At 34.4% G+C, this 25,057-nt stretch overlaps 2 protein-coding genes across 3 annotated transcripts in view; one reads left to right on the forward strand and one right to left on the reverse strand.

The window, feature by feature from the left end:
* Nucleotides 1-8,183, forward strand: part of LOC134529728 (histone acetyltransferase KAT8-like) — a 47,700-nt gene extending 39,517 nt beyond the window's left edge. The window contains exon 8 of the mRNA XM_063364111.1: nt 942-8,183. The gene's annotated coding sequence lies outside the window, so the exon portion shown is untranslated. The remainder of the gene's footprint in view (nt 1-941) is intronic.
* Nucleotides 8,184-14,157: 5,974 nt separating this feature from the next.
* Nucleotides 14,158-23,806, reverse strand: LOC134529730 (uncharacterized). Of its 2 annotated transcripts, XR_010074683.1 has the most exons (3): nt 23,527-23,806; nt 19,306-21,634; nt 14,158-18,397 (listed from the first exon to the last, which is right to left on the reverse strand). XR_010074683.1 is itself a non-coding variant. In XM_063364112.1 (2 exons), exons 1-2 carry the CDS (start codon nt 23,778-23,780, stop codon nt 20,605-20,607), a joined length of 1,284 nt encoding a protein of 427 aa, XP_063220182.1. In that variant the 5' UTR covers nt 23,781-23,806; the 3' UTR covers nt 14,158-20,604. The 2 variants fall into 2 exon arrangements, 1 of the variants encoding a protein (XP_063220182.1); XM_063364112.1 differs by having other exon boundaries at nt 14,158-21,634.
* Nucleotides 23,807-25,057: the final 1,251 nt, after the last annotated feature.

The following is a 25,057-nucleotide window of genomic DNA, read 5'->3' on the forward strand; positions in this document are numbered from 1 at the left end:
TTTTGTGCATTTAAAAATAGCAATCTTGATTTTTTAATTATCTTTGAAAGATTTGTGCAATGGAAGTGCATGGTTGATGTAAGCTTTAGGACATACGCCATTGCTTAGCACATGTATGTCTATAGAAGAAAACTTCAAAAAAACACAAATTTCTGTTTCTGTTTTAGAAAACTGTTGTGTTTGTTTCGTCTTTTCGTTTGGTCGTGTTTTTGTCTCGTTTTGACTGTTGTGCTGAATTTTTTTTGGGTTCAATATTTTTGTTCTATCATTTGTGGGTTTTTTTTTTCGTTTCTCTTTTTGTTTTTTGGAAAACTATTGTGTTTGTTTCATATTTTTGTTTTGCTGTGTTTTTGTCTCGTTTCAAGTGTTGTGCTGAATTTTTTGGGTTCGGTATTTTAGTGCTGTCATCATTTGTGGGGATTTTTTTCGTTCTGTTAGTCCATTTTTCTTTATTTTTCTTTGTTTTTCTTTTTTTGTTTGTTGACCATATTCCTGTTGTGGAGTATTGTGTGGCGTTAAATCCTGACAACAGCAATTTTTTGCTTAATTTGTGTTTTTGTCATTTGTGTTTTTTTAAGTTTTCTTCTACAGACATACATGTTTAAGCAATGGCGTATTTCCAAAAGCTTACATCAAGTCGTGCATTTTTTAACACTAATAGCTGAAAATCCAATTTTATAAATTTTAATTGGTGTACTAATTTCTTCATGTGTATGTAGTCATAAGTTTTAACACTTACTAGTGCTTGTTAACTTTACATTTACTATCAAGTAATTGACCAAATATATCCAAGAGACACTGCTGTCATGGCCTCTAATTGTCTTTGTATAGCCAACACAAAAAAATATTAGTTGCACATTTTGGTTTAAAATGTTTTAAATGTTATTTTTTAATATATCTATTTAACAAACTAATTTGTTTAATATTTTAATTTTTTTCAGACTTTATTATCTGCATTTACAAGCGAGAAAATGCTGTGAACGGAGAAGATTACAACAGTGCTTAGTTTTTACCAGTCTGTTAATTTTTATACTTTTACATTTACAGGATTTTATTGAAGATATGAAGCTGTGAGCTTATTGTTTTTACAGGTTTTATGCATAACCATATATTCATGATGGTATTTAAAGTAAAATCTAAGTCAAAGAGATATTTAAATTTTGGTTCAAAAATAGATTTGGTAAAAGTTCTGTACCACATATCCAAGTACATCCCTTGATCCTTATGGCATGATCCTGTCTGTGTACATTAATCCTGTGGTACATGTTGCTTGCTGCTTTAATTTAGTACATCAAAAGATCCTGGACATAACAAAAACTTGTGATAAAACAATTAATTATGATTGTGAAATGCATACAAAAGAAAATATTTCCACATGCACCAATGACATAATGTATTTTGTGTTTTGATATACCTGTTCTTCTTATGTCCAGGTTCTTTTGACATACCAAATTAAAACATTGAGCATTATGTACCACAGTATCAAAATGTACAGTATCAAGCCATTAGGATCAAAAGATAATATTGGGTATGTGATACTATATAATTACAGTAGATTTTAATACTAATTGTGCACAAGTCATAAATATTAATATTTAATATAGTCTATGTTTTTTTACCAAAAGTGCCAAATACATAATAAATAATTTATTTTAAAGTAGGTCAGTTAAGAGTTTTATATTAGTTGTTCTAGAAGTTAAGTCTGTATTTTTTTGTTCATTAAGGGGGCTGGAACTTGCATGTTCTGACAGTCAATCAGTAGCGTTTTTAGACTATAGCGGCAAGATAGATGATTGTTAATTTTGTTATTAAAGAGTTGCAATTTATGCAAGTGAAGATGTTAAGTTGTTTTATCTATAATGTATTTTACAGTGGGAGCTGCAAGGTAACGTAAATTAGTTACAAAGGTGCTAAAAAGATACTACTGAAAAGGAAGTCAATAATGTGTTGCCTTAAATTCATCGTGTGACATTCCTTGTGAGAAATGTTCTAAAATGCTGTTGTAATTTTTTTTGTGGTAAACCAACAAAATTGTAATAATATTTATTGAAATGGGGTTTCAAAATATGCCATCCTAAGTTAAATTCCTCTTTCAGCTTACAGTTTGTAAAAATTATGCTATAATCAATTTCTCACAGTGAAAATACTAAGCTGTACAAAAGTCGAGTTTACCTATATTTTGTTTGAATTTGCTCGTAAGCCATTTTATATAAAGTTTCATATTTTAGTAATAAGTATGTTCTTAATTTTGGGATCTTTGAAATATTTTGTAAGTAAATATTATTTTAAGCTCTAGTATTTTTAGGGTATAACTCCTTTGACCAATTAGGATAATAGACATAGACAGTCTCACAAGTGGTCCACTTGCAGATAAAACCTTTTCTGTAAAAACATATTTCAACATGCCTTTTATAAGTAACTGGCTGATAAAAGGTGTTAAACTATATTCACAAAGATCTGCAAATGTATTTTAGAAGTTTCGTGTACTGTGGCCGGCAGTTATCTTGGCGTCTGAGCTCCCTAGTCCTGTCTGTAGGGGAGGGGAGGGCGAAGAGAAAGCGATACCCTATTGTCAAGGTCAGCGGCCAGGTTTGTACTAGCAGAACAGAAAACATTCAGCGCGTGACTTCCTACACTACGTAAGTCTGTATCCACGCCCATGGGGGCCCCAGGGCAGTAAGGCCTTTTGGCTAAGAGCGCTGGGTTACCAAACCAAAAGTGAGAAATCTTATGAATTGTACTTGTACTACATAAGTGTAACATTGTGTAAATTGCAGTGGTTGTGCTCGAATATTTGTACTCATCTGTCAGGAAAAGTAACAAACTATTATCTAAACCTGCAACGTTTTACTTTGTCCCATCAAATATACTTACGGTGTCTGCTAATTATTATGCTAACCAAAATTAATTGAAATGTTGTTAACTCAGTAACTAGCGAAAACCAGACACTATTTATTTTGGAAAACTAGGTCACTTAGTATGTAAAATAAATTTAAAACTATGCTTCTCAATTCATTGTGTTCTCAAAGTTATTTTTAAAAAAAGTCTGACAAGGAAAAGCAAACGACCAAAACATTACGCAATTGTAGTTCTCCGCGCGAAAGCTATCTCACAGTTGATGACGCAGGAACCAGTTTAGCCCTTATCGTTCTCCGGTTTCCGTACCTAAAACGTGCCATTTAGCGCTGGATTTACATTTAACTAAAATGGAGCTTGTTATGTTATATTTGCTGCTTTAACTTCATGTCAGTCGTTTAGGAAACACCTGACTACCAACATTAATGGCATTTAAAAAATGCTTGTGTATGTGTGGCTTTATATTTTAATGCACCTTTAATCAATTATTTATTATAAATATAAATACAATTTGCATTGTACTTCCACTTAAGAATGCATATTATAACTTTCAAAACCTCATATATATTATATGATTTGTTTAATGTAAGTGTGAAGTTCTCTTTCCATAATAATCAATTGTATTAGGTGACGAAAAACAAAATTAAGTTAAAATTAATTACTATTATTACTATTCGATTGTCAGCATTCATAGTGTACAAACAATGCAGAACATATAACTTACAATGTTAAACATTCCATTTAAGCCACTTTTGCGCTTTTTTGGAGTAATAGCAACTTATACCATAGAATAAACGGTTTTTATTATTTCCCGCTCTCCGCTATTTATCACTTTGCCGCGTCTCTGCGAGCTGCCACCTTCGCCTTCCATTTTAGGGTATACACTGAAGGGCGATATTTTCCTAACAGCCACTACACGGCTCTCGGCTACGTGTCGCCTGCTTACCCCCTCTTCTTTCTCCGGTCCCGCTGTCCCCGCCCCCCGCGCTGAGAGACGCCAAGATATCTGCCGGGCACAGTAGGGTTATCTGGGGATGATGTAAAAACTAACCTATTCTAAAAGCATCCATGCCCAAAGTGGGATTTGTGTCCTAATTTATCTTTTCCTTGGGCGATGAAATCTTTTATATTCAATGTATGAAATTAAACTTAGCATTGTTTGCTAATATAATGTGATCTTTCTACTAAGGCATTGTGTGACTCCAAACTATAGTTATGGTGGCTACTAGAGGTTCGTAGAAAGAATGTTTGAAATTAAAGTCACTTGGGTTTCCATTACTGTTTGACAGTTCCTTCTTATGTGCCATATAGCAGCTATAGTATATTCTGAACATAATGTACAACAAATGGTCCATTCATTTTGTGGTATAGATACGTTCAAAACAGGTTTGGCTCCAGGAAGATGTTTTAGGAAGAGTTTTTGTAGGAAGAAAGGATACATGTTAGAAATAGGTATAAGAATGCTTACAAATTTATGGTGTCAAATACTGAACTATCAATGTTTCATACAAATTTTATAGTTTTATGCAACTTTTAATGAAAGAAATGTTTATCATGTGAATTAAGGTATTTTAAGTAAATGTTACCATGCCCTCAAAAATAAAATATTATAATAGAATTCAGGCTCAACAGAGTTTTTTGCCCTCCACCCCCTGGTGCCATGCTTGGTTCAATAGAAAATGTTTTAAATTTAGCTTAAAAATTTTAATACATTTTTATATCAGGTCTAAATAAAAATAGTAAATATGTCAACAGAGAACCAAGTTTCAATTAGGTGCCAGAAATCCTCATTTTTAAATTTTTAATATAATTATAGTGTTTACAATTTAATGGTATTTGGTAAATTTCAAATGGCAGGTCAATTAGGTGTATCTTTTTTGTGCTTTGTTGTCCAAATTTATTTTTTAGAAACTTATAATAAGATATAATAAAATGTAATGTTTTTAGTATATGACAAACTAGTCTCACCTCTAGCTGAACCAAGTAACAATTTTTTTATAGAATATTTTGATGAAAATTAAAGTATATTCTTGTTTATTACAAAATACACTAATTTATAGTTTTTACAATGTTAGAGGGTTAAACTAAAAATATGTATTCAGCTGACTCTTCACACCATTATTATAAATTTTTTTATGAATTCTTCTATTTTTTTTATTCCATACTTACATTGCTAACACTTCTCTTCCAGTAACTGTTTTCTTTTATTAATTTATAAGAAATTGGAATCACTTATTCTTTTAATTTTTTCATTGGCTTGTGCATGTTTATCACATTTATTTCATTTCCATGAGTTCAAAGTGTGATGCACTTCACTGCACAGCTAAGCCAGCAGTAGTGTTTTAATTGTTTCCAATATTTGGTTGGTAGGATCTTAATTTTTAAAAAAATATTATGTTTGCTCTATATTTTTTTTTATTGTATCTGAGACTAAATATTCTTTTCATAAAATACTAGCACTGATCATCATATAAGCCTCTCCTTCACTCACACACATTTCTCCTAATCAGCTCCATGAAATGCCTTTAGTTAATTCCAATAAATTCTGTAAAATAAGTCATTATATTAAAAATTGCTTCCATATGTTTTGAAATAATCCAAACTAACATAAAAGATTGTCCTGTCTCGAACTACGTTCATCCACAATAGCACACAAAATCTGGTGGTATTTTATCTTAAATGCTTTGGTCGGCATGTACAGTCATGGCTTGAAAAAAAGGAATTCATTACTCCATTAGCTTAGTATACAAAGTTTGTGGTTTGATTATCTATGCCTGGCTGTGCAAGTCTGCTTTAAATGTACTGTACTTTTTATGGAAGAAAGTATTGCCCAAGTTTAATTAAGTAAAACTACAATAATCATTAAAATTCTATGTTAGCAGTTGAAAGTATTTGTGTTTTAACTTATTTTTTTTTTTTTGGTGGTTTATAATTGTTAATCCTAAATTTGAACTGAATCAAATACCATTAAAATGTGTTTTTTTTCCCCTCTTGTACAACACAAGTTGTGTTTGTAAATCATAATTATTTTTTTTTGTTTTTAGATTAATTTTTACAGTTGAGTTTTATAATCACATAGACCACTGGTTTTGAGAGTTAGTCATATTGTTTTATCTTAGGAGTTGAATTTTTTTTTTAATTGAGCTGTGAAAAAAAAATTTGTTTGAAGATTTGTTGCTTTAATGTATGCAAAATGTATTGTTATGGAAGCTAGTAAGTTTTGTAGTGAAGCAGTTGGAAGATAAGTCTGTATTGTTGTGTGTCAAGTCATCTACTATGTATGTCCCTTTAGGTTTATTTGAGATTTAGTGTACTTACTCTTTTTATATATTCTAGGACAACATAGTTTTTTGCCGATTTTTTTTATCAATGGTTGTAGAGCGATAGATCTTTGAAAATGTTTTTAAAATAAGGTTTTGAACTTGTGTAAGGAATTCATTTATTCATGAGATAAAACTATGATAGTGAAATAGGTATAATATTCAAGCTTTTCTGCAGGGCATTAATTTTATTTTCAAACCAAATTAAAATTTTAAATATTTTTAATTTTGCTTTGTGTGGGATAATTATGTCTTTTAATAGGGTCTATTTTTAATATGCCTCAAGTTATTGAACATTTTGTGCTCATCACAGTTTCAATATGAATAATATTTATTTGCGAAATCACATTTTACATTTCACTAAGATTCGGTATTTTATTTAAGTACATGCAGTATGTGTTAGTATAGTGTCCCTGTTTAGGCAGGATTAAAAAAGATATTTTTTGCTTCTTGTTTAGTAAATTGGTGTTACATTTTCATGTACAACAATATTCTGTAAAATGTGTATCTTTCGTTTCTTAAGCATAGTTTTCAGATATTTTTAGAAGGAAATCATTTACTAGCTACAACAAATGTCTTTCAGTTGTGACAATATGTCCAAAGAGATTCAGGATAATTCTGATAGGATTATGTTATTGTTTCCAGTAAAGTTCAATCAACAGGAATCTCTTGTGGGTAAGTTATCTAATCATTAATTTTAACCTCTTATAATACACTTGTGAATGTTTTTAGGTGTTGCTAATAACAGAATAAACATTCACTAAAGTATCAATTGTACAACCCTCACTTTACTGTCATTGCAAGTTTTTTATTGCCTTTAAATTTTTCATTTGCAACAGAAGAATTTTCACCCTGTCATCACTTCCTCTAACTAAATTGCCTGAAATACAATTTTTTTGAGTGTAGCTTTGGTAACTTTTAAACCTACTGTAAACTCCTTAATAATTGGTTTTAAGATATGCATAAATTGCGTGTAAATTATTCAGGATTTTAATTTTTAGTATGTCAGTAGTTTTTTTTAATCAAAATCTTAACCAATTTTGAACTAGAATATGAAAATATATGCGTGGACTTCACCTAATTTATTAGATAGGCTTTTATGGCCATTGTAACAAACTACTACTTGACTTCTGAGTTAGCTATCCATCGACACATCGATATGTTCACAGACCCTGTTTCAACCTCGAAGCCATAAAGTATGTACCTCCAGAAAATTGCGAAAATTTTTAAAATCTGTTTACTGAAATTTAATGTGAATTTGTAATATTCAACCTAATGTTTTGTTGTTAATGCAGTTAATATTAATTATTACAGTAAAATTGTTTTGACAAGTACTCTTGTGACAGGCCAATACACTGTGTTGATGGTTTTTTTTTTAGGTAGGCCACCAAATTTTAATAACAAAAATGATTTTTTGGATTAATTGAAATATCCAAAACACAGTGACATAGGAAAGAAGTTTGCACAGCATTATGTTAAACATTATTTTTGGAGTAGTAGATAGTGATCCAATTAATGTTCCAAGTTTCAAATTTTTGGGATATCTAGGTGAAAAATCAGCTTTACACAATTATTTTACGAAATATATTGAGGAGGGTCTTTTTCAACATTTATTAAATAAATTAAATGTAGAAATGGATTTTAAGTATAGTTCAAGATTACTATTATAAATGAAATAAAAACTTTAATTATCAATCAATTAGCTCTTGAAAAAAATTTCCGTAAGCACCTGCTATTCTGCAACCATTGAAGTAAAGGAAGTAAAAAAAAGTTCACATAATTTCAACTAAATCTTAAAGTATATGATGTTGATACTTTTTGATTTGAATAGTTCGTAAACATTAGTTCCTAGTTATGTCAGTAGCCTTTTTTTACCAAGCTCTTAGGATGTAAGTAATGTTTTTGTAAGGAAGAATATCATATTGTACATTTGTAATGCAATATGTGATTTTTTTGTAAGTGCAAAAAACTGTGATAAATATTTTGCAATAAATTGTGAACCTTTTAGACAAGTGTTTTTAATAATAGTTTTTTTTTCATTACTTTTGCCAGAAGATAATACAATTAATGTTGCTACTGACAGATAGATGTTATCTCCATTAGCTATGCAAATTTTTATGTTCATCACGGACCTAACATAAACCAGATGAAGGTACTGGAGACATAATATGTCCAGTAAGTTTTGACTAATTAAGGAGTGGGTGGCATCAGAGTCCAAAAGAGCAGGAAATCATTTTTTCAAATGTTACTCAATATTATCAAACACCCTGCCGTTGGCATTACGAATCCCCTGAGTGCGACAGCCAACCACATGCCCAGTCATTTCAATTATTCCCAGATAAATAGTGCGGTAATGTCCTGTGTGTTTATAGTGAAAACATTTGCATTGTAATATGTCTAAGGCCAGTTGCGCACACTTGGATGTCAAGTGGCCATACACACAACAGTTAGTGCATTTGAACCTGGCTGTTTCAGCCGAGGGAGCATTAAGCGGCACCGAGTCAGGACCAGTTACACTCGAAGCAGTGACAGGCGAGCGAACACCAATAGGCTGAGTTAAGGTAGGTTCACACCTAGGGGTGCCGACAAAACCTTACTGCATGTCAAAGGTCAGAAATGCTCTATGGGTTGGGCGATTTGTGTCCTTAATGGCCAAAAAATCCTTAATTTTTTTCTGTTAAGAAGTGTACTCTAGGTCCTCACTCTACTTCCGGAGAGCCTCCAAACTTCGCACTATTTTGTAACATCAAAGGCGACACATTTCCCAGAATGACCTGCACCAGCTCGGGCTCCAGCAAACCCAGTTCAAAAATACCATTTATGAGACAACAGAATTCACAAACTGAAGTAGAGGCTCTTTAGGGCCCTGAAAACAGAATGCATGGTCTCTTTTGCATGTCTCTAAAACCCGGGGAGAACGTACAAATTGCAGAAAACATTTTGTTAACTGATCCAAGACATGACCCTTTGCAGTAGAGTCAGTTAAGATCTGCAAATAGATATCACGACAGATACTTAACAACGCCTTTATGATTTCACCTGACTGAAGAGCTTCAGGCTCACAACCCGACATTACCCTTAAGGGGTGGTAACGCCTGAAAGGAGGAGAAAACAATTTCAAGCTAAAATGAGTATTGGTAGGACTCACGGAGGCAGGGAGCTGCCGTTGCTGGACGATTTCCAACGACTTGCCGCACATAGCCGACCAACATCGCCCTTAGTTGGACTCGCTGAAGTCGATGGAATTCTCGCTCAAATGCTCCTAGAGATCTACACGCTTCAATTTGTATATACATGCGTTAGCGGGTGTCCCCATGTAGTATGAAACAAAAATTGAAACACATCAGAATCAGAAAATGTCACCAGAGTAGCACAGAGTTAAAGGGGGCCAGGTTCGTTTTCTACCAAGTAACCTCCAGTTCAACACTCAATTAAACTAACGTAGTTTCCTCTATTCTGTAATAGAGACAGAATTGTTAAGTGTGTTTCGAATAATGATGGACTACAAGTGTAATAACATAATAAATGACAAAAGAAAGAAGGCATTGTATAAAAAGGTCTGCAAATTATTTATGAAATTATTTTTTTCTGATTTAAGATATAACCAGTCAACACAATTCCATGCATTTGTCAGGTACATAAATTTAAAGTGTAAAAAACAAAAAAAAATAAAGTTATCAAACAGGGCCACAAAATTTAAGAAGATAAACATAAGAGCCCAGATTAAATTCCATTTTATCCAGCACAATCGTACACGAAGTAACATGATAGCAAGGATACAATCTCTAATAAGAATAAAAGTAACCAGATAAGTATTGATATGGACTGTCTAAAAATGCCATACCAATTACAATGGCATACACTAAACATTAATTTATAGCTACAATATTTTCATATGCCTAAGGAACATTATCAAAATATTAATGCATTATGCCCCTGAATATATGACAAGAAAATACCAAAAATTACACAGATGTAAAATCCCAGGGCAAAAATGGTTTACAAATGAGTAGAAATTTGTTTAGATAAAAGGCAAAGCAAGCCTCGCGAGGCCAAACATAGCAGGCGGTATAGTCAAATGGAAACCTGTACACACGTTATACAAATATGTCAACATTTATGAGGCTAAGATGTCTCACAGAGAAATGAAAATGGGAAGAAACCATGAAGCAGAAAATACTGTGCCCAGTGAGTTTTAAGGAAGGGTTCCTAGCACAATTAAATGAAATCAGTTAGATTGCAGGACTGTGTGGATTCACTGAAGGACAGTCACTCATACATGGTGCTACCATAGCACCCAGCCCATTATGTTGCTTTGACGGAGCACGGCCCTATGCTCTGGTCAACAAGAGAGTTCTAGTCATGACCGCTGATACTATTGCGGTTTTGACTGTATAGCGGAGAGAAAGTCAGCAGGTGGCAAAGCATGGTTACTGATGCGGAAACACTTAAGAGTTCGGTATGTGGCGCACATTATTACAGGATGAATACACGACATGGGACAATCAACACTACAAAAGACACTAAATTTTCTACGACTCTGGTTTAGGTCACGTACGCGATGGCTATGTGATCAGCACTGCGCGTGTTGTAAAGATTCAGTTCGCTAAGTAGAATACTGACACACCGGTGTTGCGGTACAGTATGAGACTAATGTCTGCTCTTAAGCATGAGGAACCATTTTGTACACTTTAATGGCCATAAAAAGAAACAAATGCAACTTAAAAATTATTTCAGAAAATTAGAAGAATACCATTTAATTTATGCCATGGTGCTGCTGTCTCTAACATGTTTGCCTTTACAATTGTATCGATGGTTGGTAAACATCCACTAAAATGCATTTGACGCCAGCCGCCGATGCTCCCTCTGGGTCGCACAGGCTGTTACGTCCCAACAACACTTACTCGTAAGTGCAACGAACACACCCGCGCGTGATGTCTGCCGTGTGAGTTAAAGTGCGCCGCGACGAACAGCAAGTCGACTACAGCGCCCAGCCAGATGTGGCAATGTGCTAGTGTGTAATTATCGAATTTAACAACTAAGTCCAAAACTGGTCGGGGCTGTTTTCCCGCGCTACACCAGTCTTGGCGCGAGGTCGCGCGGCACACTAGCGCTAGTTGCCTTCCGGCGCTCACCAGGGACGGTCTCTCTGCGCCCATCGCGTAGACATCATCGCGCCAAAACCAGCATTTAGGCGACGTGGCATAAGAGCATCCTAAGTAATGACTTTTGTATTCGTAATCCAGCCGCGTCATGGCAGGCTACAGTAACTTTCATGTTTTAGCGTTTATTATCAAGTTAGGCTTTTCTAGGTTCATAGGTTATTTAACATTATTATATTTCATTTGTGTTATGTGCTTATAATCCAGCCGCGTCACGGCAGTCATCAGTAACAGTCACGCCTCGCAGTATATTTTTCACGTACATCTAAACGTATTTGCAATCCATCATGAACTTTGACTTATTAATGAATGTAGTTGCATTCCTGTTTAAGAACTGTTGATTGTGTACTTTTGCCATTTCATATTCAATGGCAGTCATAATGTAAATTTAGTTGCAACTTTTCAGTGCTGCAGTGGTTCGCCGCGGCCTTAGTTTTGTCAGTGCCGGCTTCATGATAGAACTTCTACACGCGTTTGCCGCCTAACCTGTTTGCGCGCAACGTCGGTGTGTTAAACCGACCGTGTAGAGACAGCCTGACAACAGACTCGGCCAGGGTTGGACCAGCAAGTGTATTGACGACAATCGTCGTGCCCTCCTAGACGTAGAGGCCGTACCTGTCCACCGCCGTGTGCCTAAGGGAGGCACCTGTCCTACTTGTGCAGCACAGTGCAGTGTAGTGTTTAGATCAGGGACGCACCCGCGTGCTCCCTACATCTGAGTAAGGACCGTTCATGGACGGCCACGTATTTGTGTTATGTTATGTATTTTATTTTGTAATTCATAATTGATATTGTATTTGTATTTTTATAATTAATGGTATAATGTTATCTCAGTGCTTGTGTTTTAGTTTGTATACCCGCCGCCTGGCCTGCCACGAGCTCGTGTTCTCCTGCGCTGGTCTTCTTTCCCACCCCCCCTCTCCTCCAACCACGTGTAGCGGCACGCGCGGGCGGGCGGAGAGCTCAGACGCTGTCTAGCTGCCGCACGTAGGAGACCTGCGTCGCTCCGCTCCGCAAGAAGTCACTCGTCACGAACACATCACGTATGGTCGAGTATCGTGCTCAGCTTATCATATCACGGGCTGTCATCAGCTGCCCTACAGCACCGCATTTTAGTTATTATTATTAGGGAGTCCGGGTCGTGGTGTGGAAGAAACGTCCGTCTCACGACGTGGTCGGCCAGGCTGTGATAGGCTTTCCCTTAATAAATCTCGTCTACGAAACCGGGCAAGACGTCTTTTTCCTATCGCCTTCGAAAACATCTCCAACTTCTCCTGAACTCCTTTCCCTGTCCCACATATTCCGGTCCCGGCCACGTTAGGCCTGAACTCGCCACTCTCCGGCTGGAGCTACTCGGGCAAAAACGACTTTCACAGGGCGAGCTTCGTCGGGGACTGAGGGACTTAGGGCCGAAGGGACGACAGTATCAAACTTTAATAAAGTGCAGTGACTTTTCAGTCAGTTTACTTTTATTTCAAGGCGTCCTGGGTGGCCTGAACAGCCCAGGTAGTTCACGTGGATGACGCACTCCTGTCTGCAGCCACGAGGTCGAACCCCCACCCTCCCTCCCAACAACTAGATCAGTTTCAATTCAATATTTATTCAAAACTTCATCAGGCAGCGGGAGTGGCGTCACATTGAAACAAGTTTATAGCCTTATGCATGGCACAATTTATTGAAACAGTTGCCGATTTGATTCTTTATTTGGATTCGTTTAGGACACATTCTGGAAATACTGCCTACGAATTAGGATATGGGTGTATGCCAACAAGGCATTGCTTATTACATACCTTACACCAAAGACTATATAGGAGAAGACCGGTAAGTCAATGCTTTATCTATGTACCCAGATTAAAACGTGCGACTTTACTGCCATCTACTGGATGTCCAAACAATCTGCGAGCGCATTCTAGCGGTACCTAACTGAACTAGCTACATCAGCTACGGCCAGGCGGGACTTTTAAAAATACGGCGGTAAATTTGAATGTATGAATTAATTTTAAGATGTTTTTAATGCTGTTAATGCTATTTATTGCCAGTGTTGTTCTATAAACATTTTAATAACACGTATAAAAATTAACTGTACAATAAAAATGGTGAAACACATGGTATAATAAAGGAATCTGTACAGTGGAAGACATTACATTTTGTGTACCAATATTTACACCAGTTAAATTCTCTGTCAATTATTAAAGACGTTCTACAACTTCTCAGCCTTGAAATAGATTTAACAGCATTAAAATATAAATGAAAATGAATATTTTGTGGAGATTAATAAACCAGTTAAGCCCTGAAAGTGAAGCAGCTAGAAATACTTATTAAATTAAATATTAGCTGAGATGATTGTACACATACATAACATTTATTGGTGTGTCCAGTGATGTGAAATGTATAATGGAGTTTTTTTTTCCCAATAAGAGTAATGGGCCCAGTGGCATTAACTGCTCTGAATTTAAATTCTCTGATGTAGCGATGCATTACCAGAACTGATACAGAACACAAAATCATTTGCGTTAATTCACATTGCAGTAGCACAACCACTTCCACAACAGTTTTTACAAATGTGCTCCTCAATGAATGCAGTAGGTCAGTGCTGGAGATTGGCAGATGCATTAAGATAAAGGTGTGGCTCACAGTTAATAGCAAGCAGCTAACAGCACTGCCACCAGAGCTCCATTTGATAATGTAGAGAAATGTAAAATTGATTTATACTGTACACATTGAAATCAGCAGATAAGTGTTCACCTGATGATTAGAACTCTTTAAGGGATACTCTTTCCCATAAAAATAAAACTGAAACAAATAAACATCCAAATATGTATATTAATCAGGTAAATTTATTTCAGACACATGTTTGTTAATACAATTTTACATACATTAACTCAATATTTTATTCATACCATACTATCTTCATGGCACAGTTAATCGATGCAGTGGATTGAAAAGGATTTTGGCCTTTGCCTGACGATTTTTCCATGAAAAATTATGCACACCAAAATTCTGTTATGAGTTGCAAAAGAAAATATCTGTAAAAAAAATTAAACTCAAACGACAAAGAACTACATCAATCAATGTTCATAGAATATTTTCAATACAACTGATTACAATCATTTGTACAAGTGGAAGCATTACACAATTGCAAAAAAAAAAAAGTCTCTAATTTATTAACTAAGCCAAAATAATTTAAAAAAAAAAAAAACTTTTTTTTAAATGGCAGCAGCAATGTATATAGATTTTAACAAATAAAAATGTTACAATAAATTAAAATTTTTCACAAATACATATTATTAATATTTCTTGATTGTTACCAAAGATCCATTTGTGATATTTAATGGGAATTTTGACATAGTTACCAAAAAAAAATTTATCCTGTAATCAACCATAAGGATATGTAAATGAGAATGGATTTGATGGAATAGAAACCTTTGAACCAAACATTTTTACATATAAAATTTTGTTTTCCTTAAAATCATAAAATGACTTAAGATGATGTTAATTTTGTAGGTAATAAATTAAATTAGTTTGAAAGTCAGGTCATGTTCTTTTATTGTGGAAGAAATATATTTTTTTTTTTTATAATATGAAGTTTCACAGAACAAGTTAATTTAAAACAAAACACATTCAAAAAACACACATACATGTGCTTTTACTCTTTTGTATGCATATGCACTAGCACGAAATGTAAATTATGCTAAGTTACAGAAGAAAAATGTGAAACAACTTTTGAGAATGGATATACAATACGCTCTACGGTCTGGCAAGATGTTTTATATCAAGGAAGGAATATTAAATTTACAATTTTTAAAAATTGATTACATGTTAATTTAGGTATTTTTATCTTGAATCTTTTTTTTGCAAAGCAGTTCTGAAATGCCTTAAATAAAAAGTAGAAAGAAATAAATGTGCAATAAAAATGGTCAAAGTTATGTACAGTAGAGGGCCCCTTAATCCGAACTAATTGGGACCGAACCCTGTTCGGATTAGCGAAAATTCGGATTAGGCGGAATTTTCTTATATAATGCCATTTATGGTCTTTATGAGGCGTGGGCTACCTATTTAACATCTGATGTGTCAAATATTAAAGATCAGACACAAAACACACCTTTATTATTTAGCGTATTTAGCATAATATAAATACGTAAATATTTAAGTACTATGTACGTAATCATATTTTTTTCTTTTTAGTTGAAGGAGAAATAGATAAATCATAATTTTCTTATGTGCATATTAATAAACGTAAGACATTACTTGAAAAAAACTTGTTTTTATTTGCTTTTCAAGGTTCATAATTGTTATAAAAATATTTCTTTTTTCGTCCTAGCCCTGTTCGGATTAGGCGGAATTTCGGATTAGCGGGACTCTACTGTATACACAAACATTATAAAATGTACCCCCACCTCAAATTTCAGACAGATCCCTGTGTGATTATTATACCATATTACTATTGTACAGATTGTATTTTTTCCCCCTCAAATTTTCTGCACAAAGACTTGACCTAGTAAAGTATTTGTCTCATTCTGAAAAATGATTTAAGATAAATTTCATTATGTTCATATTGATAAAATCTGCACCATTAATACTGTGAAGTTATATGTTCTGTCCAGTTTTAAAAGCTTTGCATAAATTATATAGCTTAAAAAAAACATTAAATGTTTTATAATATTAAAATTATGCTAGACTTACCAGCAACTACTCCCATATTAATTATCATTGTAATGAATGCATTCACATACTATTCAACTGCTTACACACATGAAGTGGAAAAATAGTTTTGTCTACATAATATGTAAATATATTAAAAAATACTGCAATAGTAATAAAGGACCAGTGCTCAAACATACACAGCAATAATTTGACATTATGACAGAGACATAGCCACTTTCACAGCAATTTTTACTTAATGTACTCCTTGAATGTAATGATGTGATGGAGTTTGGCAGACACATTAAGGAAATGCAGACCACTGATTGCACAACCACTATAGTTGGTGAAGAAAAGTACACGTAAGTTCCACTAACAACATTGATATTAGCAGATCATTAGTATTCACTTGAGGATTTGTACACTGGTAGACTGTTGGAGACTTTCCTTCAATACAAACTGCATGACGCAAATGAATTGTTGACATCAGCATTCTGTTATTATTAAAAAAAGAAAAAAGAAAATGTCTGTAAAAAGTAAAACTCAAATGGCAGCCATGACATTTGTAAATTTTAATTCATTTAATTTTTCCAATTCAACTGATCATGATCACCACTCATTTTTGGTACAAAAATTTCCTGGTATAAAAATTTCCAACATTAGTTACCTACAAATCCCTATTGTAATTGAATAATTCTAAAATCATAACCACTTATTGATTTACCGTATCCCATGAGAACAAAGTGAACAAACATCTGTCTTTTTCCCATTATAAGAACACATACGGAAACTGTCAAAATCCTGCATACAAAAAAGAAGTATAAAAATTTGGTACCACCCCCATCCTTCCTTTTACCAAAACAAATAACAATCTCAGGAAACATAATTGCAGCTTCTAAATAACTACAAACATAACAATATAGTTATGAAAATAATATTGCAATAGATAAAATACTGATAAATGCATTTATATAAAAATATTCTACCTAATAACCTGAAGAATTTGTAAAAACATAGTACAATGCCTTTACTGCATATAATAAATATAAAAATTAGTTACAAGAGTATTTCAAATGCTAAAAAAATTAATGAACTAAACTAGGTCACCATGACATTCAACCAAATAATCAGCTGATCTATTGTACAACTGGAAAACACTCGTGAAAAGCTGGGGAGGTCAGGGGCCCTCCAACACCACTCTCTATCAACTATCAGCCATTTAACATACTGAACAGAGAATCAATAATCAAAATTACTTGTGTGTTAATATGCTAATTTTTCTGTACTGCTGTTTACTCTTCTTTGTTGCAATCAATTTTCTATTCATACGTTTGCACCACCAGCGCACCGAGATTTCTGCAGCTGCTTTTACAATACCCTTTTGAAGATAATCTGAATGTTGTTCGCAGGCAGTCTCTTCAAGCCATGGCATACTAACAATATCCAGAACATGCTGAGATAGTGACAGCAAAAGATTATCAATGTGGCAGTTGACAACCATGAATTCTTCAAATATATTTGCAAACTTTGCAACAAAAGTGACCAAGTTCTTAGAGGGTTAGGTCAGACTGTCAGACACACTTGAATAATCTTTGAAACTTACACCAGTATTACAAAAATCAATGTTACTTCCTAACAAACACACTTTACACTTGTCACACTTAACTTTCTCCAACAGCTTGTGGGCAATAAACCCTGCAACATATGCTGATGACAGAATGGATGCATCTCCTGTTTCAACTGCACAGTCAATTCCATTTACAGCACTGTGTAACATATCTGATGTAAGTTTTGTATAGTCACAAGTTGAATCTTGTTCACTTCCTTGACATTCAGATACAAAGAAACACCGCAAATCATTTAAAATATTGGCATCATCCTTTCGGCAGTTACCCAAGAAACTCTTGAAAGCCAATCCATTAACAATGGCAGTTTTCAAAGCAGCAGCAAACTGAACACAAGTTGGATTGGTGTTTGCACCACAATACGAACGAATCGACCCAAAAAGATTTTAGAGTGGATCTTGATTAAGTGCTCGCAGCTGCAAATAGCTGAAGCCTGCTTCTGATACAACATTCCAAACATTGATGACTGCATTGATGGACGTTATCCAACCCCACTGTGAAGGTGGATGTGAGACAGTGCATCGTTTCTTACCTGGTCTCAATGGTGGTGGTTTTTGTTTTCTCTCACGCCTTAACCTCCGGTCAGCAACAGGATCAGTGCAAAACTGCCAGTTGTGGATGAGGCTTTTAGCTTTTTCTTGCCAATACTCTAAATGTGGACTTGACTCCGACAAGCAGCACCTGAGGGGCTTGCCAGCGTCGGGATATCTGTCAGAACCGTTGGAACTGTCGAACAATTCATCGACATCAGCTACAAACGATGCTGTCACAGTAGCTTCTGGAGGAAGTATATCTGAAAGAGAACACAATCAGTATTACTTCTATGAAACATGTACAATGTATATGTACAAACAAGGGTTGCCACCTAAAAAAAATATGTAAATATATATATGTTTATTTTTTAAAATTTCTAGTAATTACTTTACTGAAAGTTGTTTACCAGTTTAATGGTTACTTAGTTTAATGATTAGTTAGGTTAGCAACCTTAAAAAGCTACGAAACTGTGAAAGTGTTTGGTTAGGTTAGTTACATTAAAGATTTTTTTTTTTTAACTGGTAATAGTTTGTTATTTTAGGTCAGCTACATTTCAAGTACTGTGAAAAAAAGGTGAAAGTTAGACGTGTTTGTAAAAATTCCTGACATTTGTTATTCTTAACCTATAGGCAAAACAGGATCATAAAACATCCCTTATCATAATTCTAGTCCCAACATTTTTTTTATTCGTATTCTGAAATCAAAAAGATATCAGATGCTAAGACATCAACTATCAGAGTCTTACTATTACATTTGAGGAGGTACATTCTTTACAGTAGCAAATTACCAAATTAATGTTAAATCTGACACAAGTGCCACATGGCTAAACAAACATAAAACAGGCAGCTTATGTTTTACTGTAAAATAGCCTAGGTGGAAAAAAAAAAATTCAAATGCTATTCTTGGGAATTTTACAGCCTACAGAGTAAATTATATTGACATACTAATATGTGTGAAATATAAAATGTTCATTTTTAAAAATTGCTTGCAAGAACACAGTCCTGATGTGAGGCTTAGGTAAGGATGGCATAATGTTTCACAAATATAAAATGACTGCTGCTGTCATCAATTAATTTCCAGATAAATTAATAAATAAGCTGAAGCCTTGCTACCCATTAAATTTACATTACCAGATTCAGAATATAGAAAGAAATATTTGATACCCACCTCTACTGACAAAACTGTGGATAGCTGCTGCAACAGTGTGACTCATGACTTGGGCTGCTGTCGATACCTTCATTCGCTCACTTGAAGTTGGAGCCAGATGTCCTTCAGTAACTTTTGGTGCTAGTCTGAAAATTGATTTCTTGTCTTCCTCGTACATTTTTTCAATGTGTTCCCACCTGGCAGCACCAGTGATTGGTATCTCCCCACGAACATTCACACCCCTCACTATGTGTGAAAGAAACATGTTCCTAGTACATTTCAATAGATGTGGCGGATCAAAAACAACAGCAATCTCATGTCCAATGAAATGAAACACTGGGTCTGGAAATTTTGCTCCAAGCTGCTGACACATTGTTGGTGCCCATGTCACAAATTGTGGCAACAATATTTAAACCAACTGCGAAACAGCAAGCTAGTACTTCTTCAACTGCAGCTTTCAGTTTTCCACCTTTCATGCCACCATGTGTGAAATAACAGGCAACTGGCTGTTTCCACTTCTTCCTTAGACCTCGTAACATGAACACCATAGCATAGTTTGCCCAATCAGCACATCGAGAGCTGCCACTGTTAACAAATCCCACAATTTTGTCCTCTTTAGGGCAATATTGAACGTGTTCTTTCAAAGACATTTCATCGAACATTAATGCACAATAACAGACCTGCCAACATTCAAATTTAAAAAATCATGAGGTCCTCGATAAAAATTTTCTGGCCCATAAATACATGTTAGATATAAAAAACAACAAATGAGAATCTTTAAATTTAAGTGACATACCTGTACATAAATTTACATGGTCTCTGCATCAAAATTTATTTCAACAAATTATAGGTTGCAGATTTAATTTAGTTGAACATAATTTAGCGCTGTCGTGTAGTGATCATGCAGGGCCGCAACTAAAAAAGATGTAAAATAACATTCTGCTCGTGTAACACTATTATCACTGTTCACAGCAAAATTTAATTTTTTATTGGAAGCAATACACTTCATGTGTTAGTTGTGTTTTTTTTAGCGACATGTTTCACAATGTCTCCACTTCCACTATGCGAGATAGAAAAATCAGCACGGCACACGCTACAAAACGCAAAATTGCTTCCTTTACGTGACTCGAGTATTGATGGAAACTCGTTACTGTAAGCTTTCGTAAAACTTGTTTTGTAACTTTTACAAACAAAATCTCGGGGCCCCGAAAAATCGTGAGGAAACACTATTTTGGTGTGGGGGCGTGAGATGGACCTTAAAATCGTGAGCCTCACACCAAAATCGTGAGAGTTGGCAGGTCTGCAATAACGATCTGGAGACTAAAGTGATGAAACAATTTCTTTGATGAGGAGCATTACTCGGTTGTCAACACCACACTTGAAGGGTACAGCATTCAGCAAGTTCAATAATGATTTCTTGGATGGCAAAACAAGCATGCGTCGAAGAAGAGAGTAACACGAAGGGCTCCTTTTGTAAATGGAAATAGCTAAAATCTTCTCATCTACTGTCCAACGTCTTCCTTGGGGTTTCATATTTTTGAAGCGTAGCTGTGATGCTAGGAGATGATAGGCTGCAGGTGACATATTCTTGAGCTCTCTAAGCTGAAGGTCAGCTGCCTTATCTACAGTTTCACGAAAAGTCAAATTCTGTTTTCTTAGTTGTTTGCAAACACGTTTCATGGCTTTCACTTTCCCTTGAACTTGTCTTAGTATTTTCTGTTTCTTTGGTGTCAACATAGACATCCTTGAAACACCGTAGGTTTTCAGAAGAGTTGTTCCTGTACATTTTTTGCTCTTAACGTACAGTGGTGTCTGAACTGATTCAACTGTTGTATCAATCAATTGCACAGCTAGTTCTTCTGAGACCTCATCTCTACTGGTGGAGCACATTACAGGATCTGTCATTTGCAGTCTGCAACGTGCTTTCGGTGGACGTACAGGTGTAGATGATGTAGACGGCAAGAACATACTGTTGTTGACAAATGCATTAAAGGAGTCAGAATTAGTACTCTTCTCTACATTTGGCAAAGTAGAAATTTTTGAATAAGCATGCTTAACAGGCAGAACATGTGGTGAGGATGGAGACAAAGTTGTCTGGTACTGGAAAACTGATGGCTGCACCACACTTTCAGTTGTTACTTTTAGCGATAAAGATGAGGCAAGCGCTGCATCAAAAACTGAGGGCAAAACATGGTGGTTTAATTTTTCCTTCTTTTCATTCACAAAATCTGAATCAATGAAGTGATTTGCACAAATGAACTTTGATGAATATGTAAGTGCTTCATTTGGATCACTGATGGAAGGAATGCCAGCTGCAAATTTCGAGACAGCAGAAAGCCATTTCATCAACCTGAAACAGAAAAGATAATAACCATTAGACAAAAAAAATTTGAAGCAATTTTCTCACAATATAGAAAATTTTAAACCTAATATATGTCCATACATAAAGATACAAAAAATAACCAAAAAAATAACACTAGCTTACTAAAGCTACATTTCCCAATAAATTATTGTGGGTGTACTTTTACAACTTTTATGCTCTGAAATCAAATACCGGTTATTTTCTGATGTTGTGGCTGTTCCACAAATTAAAAACAAAAGTAAGATTCTTTCTTTGAACACCAGAAATGGATCAGAATTTACCTTGAAAAGAGAACTCATAAGAATAAGGTAAATATTTACAATCGCGGTAGATGCCAAAAAAAATGCTAAAAATCCGAAAATACTTTTATTCTATTCTCTTTCACTTCCTCTTTTCAAATCAACCGGCGGAGATAAGAAATTCCAAATATTTTATGAGATATCGAATTTTTTAATTTCATGATATGTAGAGTCGCGGTAGATGCCAAAAAAAAATGTAAAAAATCCTAAAATACCTTTATCATATGCTCTTCAACTTCCTCTTTTCATTAAAAGCGGCGGAGATAAGAAATTCCAAATACTTTAGGAGATATAGAATTTTTTTAATTTTGCAATACAAGACCTGTGGAACCATTTGAGCGGCGCCATTTTTGTTATTTTGCCGTGTGTTCGTGAATACGTGAATCGTGAATGCGTAATTAATAAAATGGTTGATTAGGTCAGGTCAGTTACATTATTAATACTTTCAAACTAAGCCGACATTAAAAATTATTTTGTGAATTAATTTTAATGGATGTTTAGTTTTAAAATATTTATAATGTAACTGACCTGACCAAACAAACCCGGACAGAGGGTGAACAGTAAACTAAAATGGTCGATTAGGTCAGGTCAGTTACATTACAAATACTTTCAAACTAAGGTGATATTAAAAATAATGTGAATTAATTTTAATTATTCTTTAGTTTTAAATTATTTATAATGTAACTGACCTTACCTAACAAACCCGTAACAAAGGATGTACAGTAACAACTCACGTAAATTTTTTTGTTACTTATTACTTGCGCAACAATATCAAAATAACAAATAAGACTTTAAAATTAGAAACGTTAAAAACTCACGTAAGTTGGAGGCGGTAATTAAACACCGTTTTAAACAATAATTGAACTAAATAATCACGTATTAGTTCATTTGAATTCTGGCCTATCACGAACAATCACGTGACATCATTATCCAATAAAAAAATATAGATACTCGTACGTAAACAAGAAACAATGGTGCACGCACGCCACAGGAATGCGCTGGTTTTGTGCTGAAATTTAAAAATTCGATATCTCCTAAAGTATTTGGAATTTCTAATCTCCGCCGCTTTTAATGAAAATAGGAAGTTGAAGAGCATATAATAAAGGTATTTTCAGATGTTTAGCATTTTTTTTGGCATATACCGCGACTCTACATATGATGAAATTAAAAAATTCGATATCTCCTAAAGTATTTGGAATTTCTTACCTCCGCCGGTTGTTTTGAAAAGAGGAAGTGAAGGGGCACAGAATAAAAGTATTTTCAGATTTTTAGCATTTTTTTTGGCATCTACCGCGATTGTAAATATTTACCAAGAATAATATAAGTTTCTAAGAAATCACTGTCTACAACTTGCATTGTAGCATTTGTTTGCGTGCTTAAGTTTTTTTTTTTTCTCTGCGTAAAACTTAAAAACACGATCCTTGAATTTTTCGTCAATTCCTCAAATTACTACGATCAACGAAATTTCGTGCTGATGAATTCACTTTTAAAAATAATTTAAAAATATAATAATAATAATAATAATAATATAGGCGCATTTTAGTAAAATCCACTAGTCATAAAAGCATGTATCATGCTTACTTTTCTGGAGCCCTTGACAGTCTGAAGACGAAGACATCTGGGTTGACATGAACATTATTCGCACATGCCGTCTCAAAACATCGATGACTATTCTTTGCCATGATAATGGCAGGTTTAAGAACAAAGTTAATACTTTCTATAAATTTAAATAACAACATAATACCCGCCAAAATTACCCAGAAACACACCAAAAAAATTGCCACAACAAAGCAAACAGGATCTACGTAAACAAAACCGGAGTCAAAATTATGCATTTGGACAGCAACAGCTACAGACGCACACATACAATGCGGCCATGACAGTTTTCGCGTTTCAAAAACATTTACCCAATCATAAAATAGACAAAATGTAAGCCAAAATACAACTACGAAGTCATAAAGGCAAAACGTAAGGCTAGTTAATAATATTAAAAAAAAAGTAAATTTTTATACGTAAAGTTAAAATTATTTAAAAGTCAAATATTATATATATTTCAAAAACAGGTATTATATTATAACAACTCCAGGACTCATACCAAGTATTGGCCGAACATCAGCCATGTACCAAATGAAAGCTGTAACATTTCTTAACAAAACATAGTTTTCAGAATTTTTGTCTGGGCCGACACTTTTAATGCCGACGGACAGCAACAAGATCGCGCGCCCATTTTTCCTTGCAGGCAATAGCTTCACCCGCCCATTACAGGCCCTGAAAAAACCATTTTATTTCTCCGTTTAAAACTGAAATATAAAAATCCAACTACAAGGTCCTAAACGCAAGATATGATGCTTTGTATTTAACTAAAAAAATAGTATTTATTAATAGAATTCTTTAAATTATATAAGGTCAAAAAAGGTACATATTTAAAAAACTTGCATTTTATAAAAACGACTCCAGGACTCATACCAAGTATTGGCCGAATATCAGCCATGTACCAAATGAAAGCTGTAACATTTCTTAATAAAATATACTAATCATAATTTTTGTCTGGGCCGACACTTTTAATGCCGACGGACAGCAACAAGATCGCGCGCCCAGTTTTCCTTGCAGGCAATAGCTTCACCCGCCCATTACAGGCCCTGAAAAAAACATTTTATTTCTCCGTTTAAAACTGAAATATAAAAATCCAACTACAAGGTTTTAAACGCAAGATATGATGCTTTGTATTTAACTAAAAAAAATTCTATTTATTAATAGTATTTTTTAAATTATATAAGGTCAAAAAAGGTACATAATTCAAAAACTTGTATTATATTAAAACGACTCCAGGACTCATACCAAGTATTGGCCGAACATCAGCCATGTACCAAATGAAAGCTGTAACATTTCTTAACAAAAAATACTTTGCAGAATTTTTATCTGGGCCGACACTTTTAATGCCGACGGACAGCAACAAGATCGCGCGCCCAGTTTTCCTTGCAGGCAATAGCTTCACCCGCCCATTACAGGCCCTGAAAAAACCATTTTATTTCTCCGTTTAAAACTGAAATATAAAAATCCAACTACAAGGTCCTAAACGCAAGATAGAACGCTTTGTATTTAACTAAAAAAA

The sequence above is a fragment of the Bacillus rossius genome, chromosome 2 (genome assembly GCF_032445375.1).
Source record: "Bacillus rossius redtenbacheri isolate Brsri chromosome 2, Brsri_v3, whole genome shotgun sequence".
NCBI classification, from domain to species: Eukaryota; Metazoa; Arthropoda; class Insecta; order Phasmatodea; family Bacillidae; genus Bacillus; species Bacillus rossius.